This window comes from Brassica oleracea, chromosome C4, assembly GCF_000695525.1.
Source record: "Brassica oleracea var. oleracea cultivar TO1000 chromosome C4, BOL, whole genome shotgun sequence".
In the NCBI taxonomy this organism is placed as follows: Eukaryota; Viridiplantae; Streptophyta; class Magnoliopsida; order Brassicales; family Brassicaceae; genus Brassica; species Brassica oleracea.
In genome coordinates, this window is record NC_027751.1 from 47,989,404 (window position 1) to 48,003,887 (window position 14,484).

The 14,484-nt window shown below is 43.6% G+C and overlaps 3 protein-coding genes across 3 annotated transcripts; 1 reads left to right on the forward strand and 2 right to left on the reverse strand.

Moving 5' to 3' along the window:
* Nucleotides 1-2,915: 2,915 nt before the first annotated feature.
* Nucleotides 2,916-5,362, reverse strand: LOC106342106 (DEAD-box ATP-dependent RNA helicase 21). The gene has a single exon (XM_013780938.1). The coding sequence runs from the start codon at nt 5,236-5,238 to the stop codon at nt 3,094-3,096; it is 2,145 nt and encodes a 714-aa protein (XP_013636392.1). The 5' UTR covers nt 5,239-5,362; the 3' UTR covers nt 2,916-3,093.
* A 2,021-nt stretch (nt 5,363-7,383) lies between these two features.
* On the forward strand, nt 7,384-9,271 carry LOC106341815 (pentatricopeptide repeat-containing protein At2g33760). Its single transcript, XM_013780542.1, has one exon. It carries the CDS (start codon nt 7,471-7,473, stop codon nt 9,208-9,210), a length of 1,740 nt encoding a protein of 579 aa, XP_013635996.1. The 5' UTR covers nt 7,384-7,470; the 3' UTR covers nt 9,211-9,271.
* Nucleotides 9,220-13,888, reverse strand: LOC106341814 (probable ubiquitin-conjugating enzyme E2 24; the record flags this gene model as incomplete). The annotated part of the gene is given in 9 exon segments (XM_013780541.1): nt 9,220-9,694; nt 9,783-10,094; nt 10,184-10,323; nt 10,420-10,483; nt 10,565-10,972; nt 11,078-11,215; nt 11,329-12,642; nt 12,725-13,314; nt 13,741-13,888. Coding segments are annotated over 7 exon segments (2,598 nt in total). The 3' UTR covers nt 9,220-9,460.
* Nucleotides 13,889-14,484: the final 596 nt, after the last annotated feature.

A 14,484-nucleotide genomic window follows, 5' to 3' on the forward strand; every position in this document is an offset into this window, starting at 1 on the left:
GCCTGGGCTGAGATGTTTCCAACCGCGAGAAGCCACTACCTAGGATACGAGGCCTCGGACCATAAACCGCTACTCACCAGCTTTGAGTATGTAAGACAAAAACGCAGAGGTCTTTTCCGGTACGATCGACGGTTGAAGGACAATGTGGAGGTCAAGATGTTAGTAGCCAAGGTCTGGAAAGAGGCCACTAACAAGTCGGTACGTGAACGCATAATCCTTATGAGGCACGCTATCTCTGAATGGAATAAAAACCAACACAGAAACAGGAGAATTATAATCGAGGAGAAGAAGATTGAGCTTGAAGCTGCCCTCACAAGCATGGACAACGACAGGATACTTATTGACAAAGTATCCACAGAGCTGAAAGAGGCCTATGAAGCTGAGGAAAACTATTGGAAACAGAGAAACAGATTGATGTGGCTTAGATTGGGGGATAGAAACACGGGGTTTTTTCATGCAGTAACAAAAAACAGACGAAGAGCGAACTCTTTCTCTGTGATAGAAGATGAAGAAGGAAAGGCCGTCTATAAAGAGCATGAGATAGGAAAAGTTATTGCAACGTACTTCAATAGCTTATACACTACAGAAGGAAGTAGGAACAGAGAGGATATCGTCGCTCATGCTTTGAACCCGATCATATCCGCTGAGGATAATGAAGCCCTGATCAGGCCACCTTCACCACAAGAGATTAGAGATGCTGTCTTCTCTATACACGCAGAAAAGGCCCCCGGACCGGATGGGTTCTCGGCAAGTTTCTTCCAATCAAATTGGGAGGCAATTGGCGGAGAGATTATAGCAGAAGTTCAGGCCTGTTTTGACACAGATATGCTGCCGCAGAGGATAAATGAGACCCACATAAGACTCATTCCCAAGATACTAAGCCCTCAAGCTGTTGGTGATTTACCGACCCATTGCGCTTTGTAATTTCCAGTACAAAATTATTTCCAAGATCATGACGAGAAGACTCCACCCAATCCTCTCTTCGATTATTTCCGAAAATCAGTCCGCCTTTGTTCCGGGACGGGCGATCTCGGATAACGTACTCATAACCCACGAAGTTCTACACTTTCTAAAGACATCGGACGCTGAGGTGTGATGTTCCATGGCTGTCAAGACCGATATGAGCAAGGCATATGACCGGCTCGAGTGGGATTTCATCAAAGCGGTTATGCAACGACTAGGATTCCATCCCAAATGGATAAAGTTGATCATGCAGTGTGTTTCTACTGTCACCTACTCCTTCCTCATCAACGGCTCGCCTAGAGGAAGTGTGAAACCGAATAGAGGTATCTGACAAGGTGACCCTCTCTCACCATACATATTCATCATGTGTAGTGAGGTTCTCTCGGGTCTGTGCAATAGAGCGCAAGCGGATGGGACTTTGGTCGGGATTCAGGTAGCACGGGGGTGTCCCCAAGTCAACCATCTCCTCTTCGCGGATGATACTATGTTCTTCACTAGGGCAAACAAAGACTGTTGTGTCGCCCTCTCCCTGATTTTACAGCAATATGAAGAAGCTTCGGGACAACGTATCAAACACTGCTCCTTTGCGCAACAAGTCTGGAAAATTTTACCGTACGGAAGGAGCATTGAGGCAAGCGGATTATTAGATTTAAGGGAGGGTTGGATGAGGTTGCGCAATGAAGTGGTACTACCGCCAGTGGGACTGACCTCTCAGCAACTTACCCCATGGATCTTTTGGCATATCTGGTTAGCAAGGAACAATGTGTGTTTCAACAACAAGTACACCACACCGGAGGAAACAGCAACTCGGGCCTTAGCTGCAGCCAGAGAATGAAATCTTAGCCAAACTCAAGAATGCTTTGTGAAGAAAAAACAGAGCACTCTGGTGGCTGTAGCGCCTAGTGGTGTCCTGATTCGTACTGTAGCTGCGTGGAATGAAAGTCTTTTGCTTGCAGGCCTGGGTTGGACAATAACTACGGAAAACCGGTCCTGCAAGTTCGCACTATATGCAGAATTCGTCGGATCTCCCCTAGTTGCTGAAAGTCTGGCCTTGCGAGCCGCTCTGCATAAATGCAAGGATATGGAGCTACGAAGAATTTGTTGTGAATCTGATTCATCTCTTCTGATCAAGGCGTTGCAGACGAATGTTATGAGCATGGAAATCTACGGTATCGTGGCGGATATCAATGAACTAATTCTTGCTTTTGATTCTGTTGCTTTTCGATGGATTTCTAGAGAGAAAAATAGGGAAGCTGATATGTTGGCTAAGAATTGTCTAGCTGATGAACAAGTATTGTATGCTTTAAATGTTACCTAACTCTCTGAATGAGTAATGAATGTTTGTGTTTCAAAAAAAAAAATTAAAATTGTGGTCACTGTTGAATAAGGCGGCAAAGGCTTCAAAAATATTAGGTTGTAGACTCACGTATGTAACCAAGTTACCAGCACTATCATCCATTTGATAAAGACTACTGTTCTTCTTGCCGCTGATAATCTCAAGAACTAAGACCCCAAAACTGTAGACATCTGATTTCATGGAAAAATGTCCATACATTGCATACTCTGGAGACATGTAACCACTGCCACAATACTTGAATGTTGAGTTAAACATAAACATATAGCAGCCTACAGAAGCAATAATGGCAAGGCTAAAACTTACTAGGTTCCGACTACTCTTCTAGTATTGGCTTTGGTTTGGTCAATTCCAAAAATTTTCGCCATTCCAAAATCGGCAACTTTTGGGTTCATATCGGCATCTAAAAGGATGTTACCTGCTTTAAGGTCACGATGTATGATTGTGACTGTCACAATAGACACTCCTCTTCATGCACATCCATCTCAGGCACCAATAGGAGCTATAGCTCAGAATCTGTTACAATAGCATTCTACAGTCCTCTTACAGATCCACAAAACGTTCTGGATTCTTCTTTCATATGTGAGACAGCCAAAAATGTTGATAAAAAGTTTCTCAATAAACAGAGTCACTAAAATTTCAACTACAGCTTCCTTCACTATTCCGACAACTTTATAAAAGGACATAACATGCGACTAAACACATGAGTTCACTTAAAGAGTAAAGGAGATAAATGTGCCTGAGAAATTTCAAGAGCAAATCCAGAGCCTAACGACTCAATTTATGTAGACAGTGTCACTGTGCCTTGGAGGTCTATCAGGAACCGTACCTGGTTTGAATCTGGACGCTTCATGTCTAGCCAGCTCAGGTGGCACCGCACTGTTGCTCTGAACAAGCATCTGCTTCAGGTCATAAAACACGTCAGTATCATGAAGTGTCAAGAACGAAGTCGCAACACCGCTCTTCCCAGCACGTCCCGTACGACCAATACGATGAGTATACATCTCTATGTGCTTAGGCATGTCGTAGTTTATGACATGAGCCACGTCCGGAATATCGATTCCACGGCCTACGACATCTGTTGCGACCAGAACGTTGTATCTCTTCGCTCTGAACCCTTCCAAGCTGATCTCTCTCTGCTCTTGCGATTTCCCACCGTGCAAGGTCGTGACACGGTACCCTGCCTTATCCAGATTCTTAGCAATAGAGTCGCAGTTCTTCTTTGTGTTGACAAACACAATGGCAGTCTTATCGCTGAGCTCATCAAGCAGTTTCTGCAACCTAAAGAACTTCTCAGATTCCTTCATCATAATCACGTGCTGCGAGATCAAATCCGTGGCCTTTCCTGCAGTACCAATGGTGACAACAACAGGGTTCCTCAAGTACTTCCTAGCGAGCCTCTCTACACCAGGAGGCATTGTAGCGCTGAACATATACGTCGTCCTGTAAATCTTCTTCTCGTCAAGCTCCTCCTCTTCGTTCTCCGGTTTCAAATTACTCGAAGGCATCGCATCCAACACACCTGCAACCTGAGGCTCAAACCCCATGTCAATCATCCGATCTGCCTCATCAAGAACCACATAGTTACACTGGTTCAACACCGCATACCTCCTCTCAAGGCAATCAATCAAACGCCCAGGAGTAGCGATCACAATCTCACACCCTTGCGTTATCTTCAACCCCTGCTCCTCAATAGACTGACCACCCACTATAGAAGTCACCCTAAAGCCTAGATAATGCGCAAACTTAACGGTCTCCTCCTCAATCTGCTGAGCAAGCTCACGAGTAGGCGCCATAACCACAGCGTAAGGACCCTCCGTTTCATTCTCCTCGCTCATCGGCGGAAGCCTAGATATGTAAGCTAACATAGGCAGAACAAAAGCAGCAGTCTTTCCAGAACCAGTCTCTGCAATACCTATCACATCACGCTGCTGAAGTCCAAGAGGTATAGCCGCCATCTGAATAGGAGAAGGCTTCTTGTATCCAGCTCTCTCCACAGCTTTCAAAAGCTCAGAAGTTAGTTTACTCTCTTCCCAGCTCCTCATAGGCCTAGGAATCTTCGATCCTTTGTAAGAGATGTTGAAGTCTTCTCTGAAGATACGCCAGTCTCTCTCACTCATCTCCTCCAACCTCTTATCGCTCCAATGCCTATCAACCCTCATGTCGAACGAGTCATACGCGTCAGCAGCTTCTTCCCTCACCTTCTGAGCGGCAGCCTCCTCGGGCTTCTCTATGACTCCGTCCTTCTTGCGGATCTCGTCTCGCGTCTCCCTCTCGTGCTTGGCGGCTTGCTTCTTCTGCTCGCGGCGGTCCATTCCGGCGCGGAAGCCACGGCCGAAGAGGAGCTGGGCCTCGTGGGGGTTCTGGTAGAGGGCGTTCATGTCTCGGGAGGTGTCCTCGGTGTTCTCCCAGTCGAAGGAGAAGCGGAACTTCTCGGAAGGGCGGATGACTCGCTTCTTGGGCTTCTTGCCTCCGAGGTACTGCTCCTTGATCGAGTCGAGCTCCTTCTCGCGCTCTCGCTCCACTAGCTTCTCCACACGTGCCGCCTCACGTGCCTTGGCTTCCTCCTCGCGCTCGCGTTCTCGGATTCGCCGGTCCGGCTCCCGATCTCGCTCGCGGCGGTCACGGTCACGCTCGCGGTCTCTGTCTCTATCGCGATCTCGATCTCGATCTCGATCTCGGCCTCTGTCTCTCTCCCTCTCGCGATCTCGATCTCGATCCCGGTCTTTGCCGTTCGAGTCTTCGTCGTCGGGGTTGGGGAGAGTGAGTTGTTCGCGGCGGAGGCGTTGATCGGAGATTTGATCCTGGCGGCGTTTTAGGGCTAACTCTTCGCGCTGGGATTTGGTGAGGAAGACGGGCTTCTTAGCATCGAGTGAGTTCGAGGATGCAGATCCGACGACGTCGTTGATTGATCGCTTCATCGTTGCAGAAGAATCTGAGTTTTTTCGCTTGGTCGTTTGCAGGAGGGGAAAGCTAGAGAAAAAGATCTGCGACTCTCTTCTCCTTTGGATATTGTCTCGTCGTCTTTTATATTTCCTTTTCACTTTCTATCCTTTGTAACTTTTATATTTGCAAATTTTCCTGATTTGGGATATTTGTTTGATGTATGGCCCCCCTACTAGGGTTTTAGGCCCATTACCAATAGTTTGGGTCGGCACCTGGCGGTTAAGAACAAAGTTTGACATTCACTCGGGGCAGATTACAAACCCTTTCAAGGGTCAGGGAAACTCGATTTAACTGAGAGAGAACTAGTAAGTTCATTGATATGAGGATGTGGATATACATGAGAATGGACTATATGCGGTCATTGATCATCTCAAAATACTTTAAAAGTTAGATTAAATCGATTTGGAGGAGAGTTATCAATGTTAAAGCAACTAAAATGTTCTTTTGAACATGTCTATTTAAACATAAACAATCTATTTAGACATGGACCAAACTCATTACACTTCTAATTTATTATTTGGATCCATGAATAGATAATAGTTCAAGTTGTTATGGTTCTCTTTGGATTTGATATCTTATTGGGTTGGAAACATCAATATCCGGAAAAAAATGTCCACTTAAATAGATTTATTTGGACGCAGACGACCTACAGTTTTTTTACATCTTTCACTGGCCATGACTTAAACCAGCTACTGTACATTACATTCTTTCTTTTTAACGTTTTCAATGGGTTTTCCGGTAATGAAGCTAAACAGATATGTTATTGTAAGATAATCAAGCTAGGCTAACTAGAATAACACATGGATATTTCTTTTCAACAAATACGACTAGATTAATCCTTTTAAAAGCACATACAAGTTCTTTTTAAAAACAATCCTTCAAGCAAGCTCAAGACAAACTTTGACTAGTCTCACTCGTTCACAGACTTGAAGTAGTCTATGAACCATTCAAGTTCTTAACCCCTAGTGGCTTTGCTTCACCTTATTCGGACTTGCAAACCTCCTATTTCTAAAAGCTATCTCTCTGTGTTAAACGGTCACGCAGTGCCAAGACTCTTCTTTATACTCTTATAGGAAAAACCCTAGAGGTAAAATCTATCTAATGGAAACTATCCATATCTATTCCTTCAGCGAATAAGCCAATTTTCCTTTCCTCTAAGTTCGATTGCTTCTTCTTCAATATTTTCTTTAAACTGACTTCTTCAGTAAATCTTCTTTGAATGCTCGTTAACAGACTCGACCGACTCTGGTATCCTTGTCTGATGTCGTAGTTCATGTCGTGCTTCATGAACTACTACATCTCCGTCTTGACCATACATCTTCAATATCCCCCTTTTTAATCCTTGCGTCTCACAAGTACCTAAGATGAAGTCACATACAAAACACAGGGACTCGCAACAACCAAGAGCAAACTCACAAAACATAGAGCAACCAAAAGCATACTTATATTATCCTAATAATTGGGTTCAAGTATTTAATACATCTTAACAAAGACAACACACATAAATACTCCCCCATAAACCATGATAAGTCTGAATAATAGGATAGAAAGGATTGCAACAAGTGGTGCAATCGCAAAGTACATAAACCGATAACAAAATAAAAAAAAGTTGCTCCCCCATAAACTTAGCCCTTCTTCATCTTAGTCCTCATCTTCTCCCCCTGCTTGAGAGCGCATGGGTTAAAAACAAATGTAAACGAAAGAGTCCCAACTAGGGAAAGAGTTACTAACCTGCAACAGAGCGATTCAGATCCTGGACAATGTAAGTCAGTGCTTGAAGAGTTCGGTTCGTTTGCTGTAAGACGGTTTGGAGATCTTCCTGAGTGAGTAATCCTTGAGGTATGGAGACAGATCTAAGGTCATGCACACTGAAGCGTCTTGGTCCAGTTTTCTCTCTCCTTTATCTAGGGTTTCGACTATGTCTCTTTCTTTTAGGGTTTGGGCCGGTTATGGACATTCATCATCACTTATAACACCTATTTAAATTGAATGAAATTTTGATTCTATTCGGCAGTTGGATAGTCCGGTTAGTAAAATACTCGAATAGAACGACTTCATAGTATTTAGCTCGTGAGGTGATGCTAACTGCAAGTTGACACGATCGTTGGTGATAAAGATGGGCCATTTGGGCCAGTTAAGAATCATCTCTTTTAATTAAGCCCATTTCAATTACTATACGTAAAGCCTCGCCGTTGCTCTACTCTTTGATGGCTAACTCTTCTGCCTACGAAGCCATCGTCCGAGCAGGTCCTCGTCTAAACCAACTCCAACAAGTCCACGCCCACCTCATCGTCACAGGCTACGGTCACAGCCGAAGTCTCTTAACAAAGCTCATAACTTTCGCCTGTTCCGCCAAAGCCCTCGCTTACACTCACCTTCTCTTCCTCTCCGTGCCTCTCCCCGACGACTTCCTCTTCAACACTATAATCAAATCGACTTCAAAGTCGCGTCTCCCCTTGCATTGCCTCGCTTACTACCGTCGTATGTTATCTTCTTCCAACGTCTCTCCGAGTAACTACACTTTCACGTCGGTTATCAAGTCCAGCGCCGATCTTTGTGAATTGAAGATCGGAAAGGGTGTTCATTGCCACGCGGTGGTTTCTGGGTTTGGGTTGGATAGTTACGTACAGGCGAGTTTGGTTGCTTTATACGCAAAGTGTGGAGATGTGGGAGGTGCGCGGAAGGTGTTCGATGAAATGCCTGTTAAGTCTGTTGTGGCGTGGAACTCTCTTGTTTCTGGGTTGGAGCAAAACGGGTTAGGGGAAGAGGCGATTCGTGTGTTTTATCAGATGCGGGAATCAGGTTTGGAGCCGGATTCAGCGACGTTTGTGAGTGTTCTCTCGGCTTGTGCGCAGACCGGGGGGATTGGTTTGGGTTCTTGGGTGCATCGGTATATTGTTGATAACGGTCTTGAGTTGAATGTGAAGCTCGGTACTGCTTTGGTTAACTTGTATTCGAGATGCGGGGACGTCGGAAAGGCGAGGGGAGTGTTTGACGAGATGAAGGAGACTAATGTAGCTGCTTGGACGGCGATGATCTCTGCTTATGGTAGTCATGGATGTGGCAAAAAGGCAGTAGAATTTTTTAATAAAATGGAGGATGATGATGGTCCAATCCCTAATGATGTAACGTTTGTAGCTGTTTTGTCTGCTTGTGCTCATGCTGGACTCGTGGAGGAAGGACGTTCTGTTTACAAGAGAATGAGCAAGAGATATGGATTGGTTCCAAGAGTGGAACATCATGTTTGTATGGTAGATATGCTCGGGCGGGCTGGGTTTCTCGACGAAGCTTATAGTTTCATACATGAACTTGATGCTGCTGGGAAAGCAACTTCTCCAGCGTTGTGGACAGCGATGCTTGGAGCTTGCAAGATGCACAGGAACTATGATCTTGGTGTAGAAATCGCTAAGAGGCTCATAGCCCTCGAACCAGAAAATCCAGGCCATCATGTAATGCTCTCAAATATCTACGCCTTGAGTGGCAAAACAGATGAAGTGTCACACGTTAGAGATGGAATGATAAAGAACAACCTTAGAAAACAGGTCGGCTATAGTGTGATTGAAGTCGAAAAGAAGACGTATATGTTCAGTATGGGTGATGAATCTCATCCAGAGACTGGAGAAATATATAAGTATCTGGAAACTCTGATGAGCCGGTGCAAGGAGATTGGTTATGCTCCGGTGTCTGAAGAAGTGATGCACCAAGTAGAGGAAGAGGAAAAGGAATATGCACTTCGATACCACAGCGAGAAGCTCGCCGTAGCGTTCGGGCTGTTGAAGACCGTAGATGAAGCCATTACAGTTGTGAAGAACTTGCGCATCTGTGAGGATTGTCATGCTGCTTTCAAGTACATTTCTATTGTATCCAATAGGCAGATCATAGTGCGAGATAAGCTTAGATTCCACCATTTCCAAAATGGTTCTTGTTCATGTCTAGACTATTGGTAAAGACAAATATACAACACAAACACAAGTGTTTCATTTTTTATTACAAAACATGGTACATGGTTCTTGCAAAACTACAACAGCACTTTTGATATTATACAAGATGAGCCCTATGTTACAGCCTTCTTTTTATTCTCACACATTTTAGTACAAAAACATATTCTACATGGGAAGGGACTTACCAACCTTTGCAAACCAATATTATACAGTAGTTATTGGATGTTAGGGAGATGTTTACTAACTGTGTCAACGTTCAAGGTTCCAGTGCAACCCCTTGGCTGCAATCAACTCCAATCTCTGAGAATGCTTCGACAAGTTTTGGGTAGAGTTTAGTGAGCATGATCTTGAAACCGGTGGAGTTTGTGGTTGAGCTCTCCTGCAGTTTCGATGATGATCCTACAGGGACGCCTTCCATGTTTGCCTTGCACGCAGCCAGAACATGATGAGCCCGGTGCGTGAAGTGGTCCTTCACAAGCACCTCAAAATGCTACAATGCAACAATGCAGAGTTGATCAAAGTGGTCACTTACTGATAATTTTCATTTTGTGTTGTTTTTTTTTGCAAACAGAACATACCTTTGGAGGCTTGCGGAGTAACGAGATCATGGATTTGCAGGTGATGAGGAAAGCATTCTCATTGTAACTCACAGAGTTTTTCTCTCCCTCAGCTCGGCCCAACTGCTTATCATAGCCAGCTTCGTTGAAGTAAGGCTTCTCATTCAGAACAAGAGCCTGAAACGAGAGGAGGACTTGAAGGATGGAAGAGCTCCCTGGGTTCCATACTTCAGTGCCAGAGCCATTCCATGTATTCAGCAGACTCAAGCAGACTCTTCCTGACTCGTACAGGTTAGGATTCAGTCGCATCCCACCTGAATGATAATGCACCATCTGTATTCAAAGAGGGGGAGGAGAATAAGTCACAAACATATCTAAAAGCTAGTGTGAGTGATAAGAGAAGTTAGAGCAGTGAAACTCACTGGAGGCTCATGAGGATACTGTGGTGGAAGCATTATGTCGAAAAAGAAAAGACCATCATGGTATGGTGTTCCAGGGGCACCAACTAGTGCTGCACGCAGAAGGTCCATCCTTTCTTCATACACACGCACGTATATTGTGTCTGTTCATCACAAAAAATCAATAGAAACACAATCAGAACGTGCAATAATCAAACATATAAAACATAAATAGAAAGAGTAAGAGTAAGAGAACTAACTGGGAAGATCTGCCTCCAGATTGCTCCATTCTTGTTGGACTTTCTTCACCCAACTCTTTGTTACCTATAATAAAAGATGAAAATGCAAAGTGTATCATTTAGCTGATCTCAGAATGTTAAAGTGTTTGGTCTCAAAGAGTCTTACCGGAGGTTGTGTCACCTCTTTCCCCGGAGAAAAGAAATGATGGTCTGAGCAGTCAGTAACCATATCAAACTGTTTAAAGCTCACTATAGCTGAATCTAGTGTCTTGTTAATTCCTTTTCCTACTATAGGCAAGTTGACCATCGTGTCCATATCCACTTCATCTGATTTAGATTCAGAGATGGTATGTGGTTCTGTTGCTTCTTGAACAAGGATCTCAGAGTCGCTTTGATCTTCAGTGTCATTGCAAAGTGAATGCGAACTTATAGCAGAAGTGGAACCATGAGAACCAAATAGGCTTGAAGCAAGGCTTGTGATGAATCCGATGGCAGCTTTTGGAAGGAAAAATGAACTAGATTCCAGAATGTTAACGTTGCAGCTTTCACCAACACTGTATAGATTCACCAGACCCTGAACATATACATGTATCTTATAAGTCATGTGGATACAGAGATATCTTCTGCTATGGCAATAAAATGAAAAATCAGAACGTTTTTGAGTAAGGCATTGATTTACCGTTTCCTGATGGTTTGAAGATGATTCATCTGATTGAGCTATCTTCTGACTTAGATCTTGAACACTACTTGCAGGACTTATAGCGCTAGAGCTGGAAAATTCAGACCTTTCCATCCTCCAAATTTCATATGGTGCTACCTGGAATACAAACATTCAAGAGAAATATTTTAACAGAATATAAACCTTACTCTCAATTCAATTAAGTAAACCTTCAGCATAGACTGGAACTATAAGTAGAGCCCAATACATACCTCACTAGTAGAACCATTAGCCCATTTCACCTCCACAACACCATTTCTGAAACCTGCAACAACACCAATGCTTGACAAACAATAAGCACCACTGTAGTCACCATCTTTAAGTAGGTGTTTCGTCTCTGTAGCAACGCTGAACACCACATCACTGTAACAGAATCCAAAATCAGGGTGCTCGAGCAGCTCATATGCACTGACAACTTCCTCCATCTGCTCACTTGCTTCTTTCTCAGTCAGTGTTCTCCACTGCACCTTCACAGTCTGTTCATTCGCATTAACAACCTTCACAACCCCCCACCTTTTGCTGTTGCACGTTTCCTTCTCCACAACAAACTGCTCAGGCCAAAAGTCATGAGCATTAACAGCTCCAACGGGAACCAGCTGCTGTGAATCAACTCCCATGCTGCATCCACCATCTTGCCACAAAACATCAACCTTCATCTTCGTCTTCGTGATAACAAAAAGCTCATCAGAGCTTGATCTCTGCATGTTCCTGCTAAAACCGTTTTGCAGCTCTTCTACATCACAGTGGGAAGCGCCAGGGAGGATGCACCAGTCACCGAGCTGCCAACTTGCATGAGGAACAGACGGTAACAGAGTTAAACTCTCAGGACTCTGCAAAGCTTGAGGTGCAGTTAAGTTCCTATCACCACCGCCCATGATGATGGAGGCAACCCACTCAACGTAGACAAGTCCTGCTTCTACAGAACATACAGTCCCCAAAGCTTGATTCTCCCTCCAGTTCCCACATAGCCATGAAGTTGATCTGGGAGCATGAGCCAGCTTAACCTGAACTCTCTGCCCTGGATAGTAAGTATACTGAGAATCCTCTAACATATTTGGAGGAACAGCCACAAGCTGATCTTGATTCCTTACAAGAACCTCGTAATTAGAACCATCGTCAAGCGTGACAGAGACACGCTCAACTATCTTGTCAACCCTTCCTAGCCAAGGACCGTTGATCACATAATCACAGAGAGAGATAGAACGCAGCCTCTGAAGCCTCTTGGTGTCAACTTCTTTTACAACCTTCCCATGAATACTCTCGAGATTGACAGACATGTCTACGTTGATGACCCTCCCACTCTGTCCTGAAGGCTCAGCTGCGGACCGCACAATGTCACCGTACATGAATCCCCTCTCGAAGGACAAGAAGTCATCGATTTTGCCAATGGTCTCTTCGAGGTTTGAGAAGATGTCTTGAGCACGTCCGCCGTAAGAGAACTCCACTTCTTCTTGTTCACTGCTGCCACTGTCGCTGGAGCTCTCCCAATCGGAGTCAGTGAGGTTCATATCCATAGTTATAGATACCTGCCATGGATTACTAGAGTTTCATCAAAGTGCAAGAGAAAACAAAGAAGCAAATGATATAGAGATAATGAAAGATTCTAACCTTAATAGATTAAATGGTGTCTCTTCCTTCCCCGAAGTTACTTTGATAGATAGTAGGAGTCAAGTGTAAGAAGACTCGGATAATGCCAAAGGAGATTTGCTCTGCTGATGATAACGTGAGCCAGCTATGGACTCTGATAATGCCAAAGGAGATTTGCTCCGACTAGAGAGATAAAGGTGAGCCAAGTGAAAGACTCTGATAATGCCAAAGGAGATTTGCCGAAACAAATGGAAATGAAGTAACTTCAGAAGGAGGAACTCAACAGGTAACTGGAGTTCCAAAATGCCAAAGGAGATATGCCCCAAAGTGAAGTCTCCACGGAGAAATGACTTGTATCAAAGCCACCTAAGAGGAGAAACTTCACTAGTTGTACTATTTGCCAAAGGAGATTTGCCCTAAAGGAGCTAGAACCTTAAGTAGGAAACAGGATATAGTTCAAGAAAATGAAACAAAGTGAGAAACAAGATCGGTATCTTGGACATTCATTCACGCATATTCCCACCAGTGTAGCAGTGAGACCAGCATGATGGTAAGCTCGTTAATTGCTCAAGCCAGATTTTCCTCCATCAGTTAAAAAGTTTCCATCTAACCTGCAAGAAAAAATTGTCGTTTGTTGGCTTACTTATCACAGGATTTGAGAGCAAGCAAATAAAGAAAGGAGATTCAAAAAAATGTCAAATAACAAAAGGAAACACCAATCAGGAATCCAGGATCAGCTATTGATGTAAAACATAATCTTAACAATCACAGCTTGTTGAACACACACACACAGAAACACTGTAGAAACTAGGATTAAACAGATTCATCATGGTGGGGGTGAAGAAGGGTTTGTTTTCTCCAAAATACAACTAAAAAAAAATCTCAAAGGTCTTAGCTTTTCGACTTGCTGAATAACTAACTTAGAAACCCATGCTTAAAGAGAGCAAAAGCTGAGAACTTGAGAAGACCCTTTTGTTAATTCGCAAGGAAAGTCAACAAGAGATGGATCAAAGAAGTGAGGAGAAGGAGGAACGTACCATAAGAAGCGTAGTGGTTTTTGGTAATAAATGAGAAATCAAGAAGATGAGCAAAGGGTAAGTGCTTCTCCCTTTCAGTCCCAGGAGTCTATTACGCCATTAACAAACCTCCAAACCATTGGAAAACGAAAACTTTGTCTGCTTCTCTCTGTTTCTGCTCTATCCTCTGTTTCTGGGTTCCTCTGTTTCTCTCTGTTTCAGCTTTATCCTCTGTTTCTCTGTTTCTGGGTTTCTCTGTTTTTCTCTGCTGCGCTCTCTCTGGTGGTGGTGGTGGTGGTGGTTCGTGAGGGAGTGGTTGTTAGGTTTGACATTGAGAGTAGAAGAGGCGAAGAAAGAGATATATTGGGTGGTGGTGGGGATAGAGAGGAGAATATACCAACAGTATCTCCCCACACACTACTATTCAACACTCCTTTTCTTCTCCCCTTTTTTCTCTTCCTTTCCTTTTCCAACTAAAAATAACTATACTTGCATTTTTAAAATTATGAAATAAAAAACTATAGGTTTCAGTAATATATCATATGCTAAAAAGTAATTTCTATTTTGGAGATAAAAGTTGAAAATGAAACATCTAGGTAAACCATTAAAAGCACAGTTTCTTTTTTCTTTGTGTGTGTTGCTGAAACCCCTAACATTGAAACAACTGGCCATTCTAATATTAGGCTCTCTTTTTTTGTTGAAATAATAGCCTAATGACAGTTTTTTTTGTTACAGACCTAATGACAGCTTAACATTGGAACAATA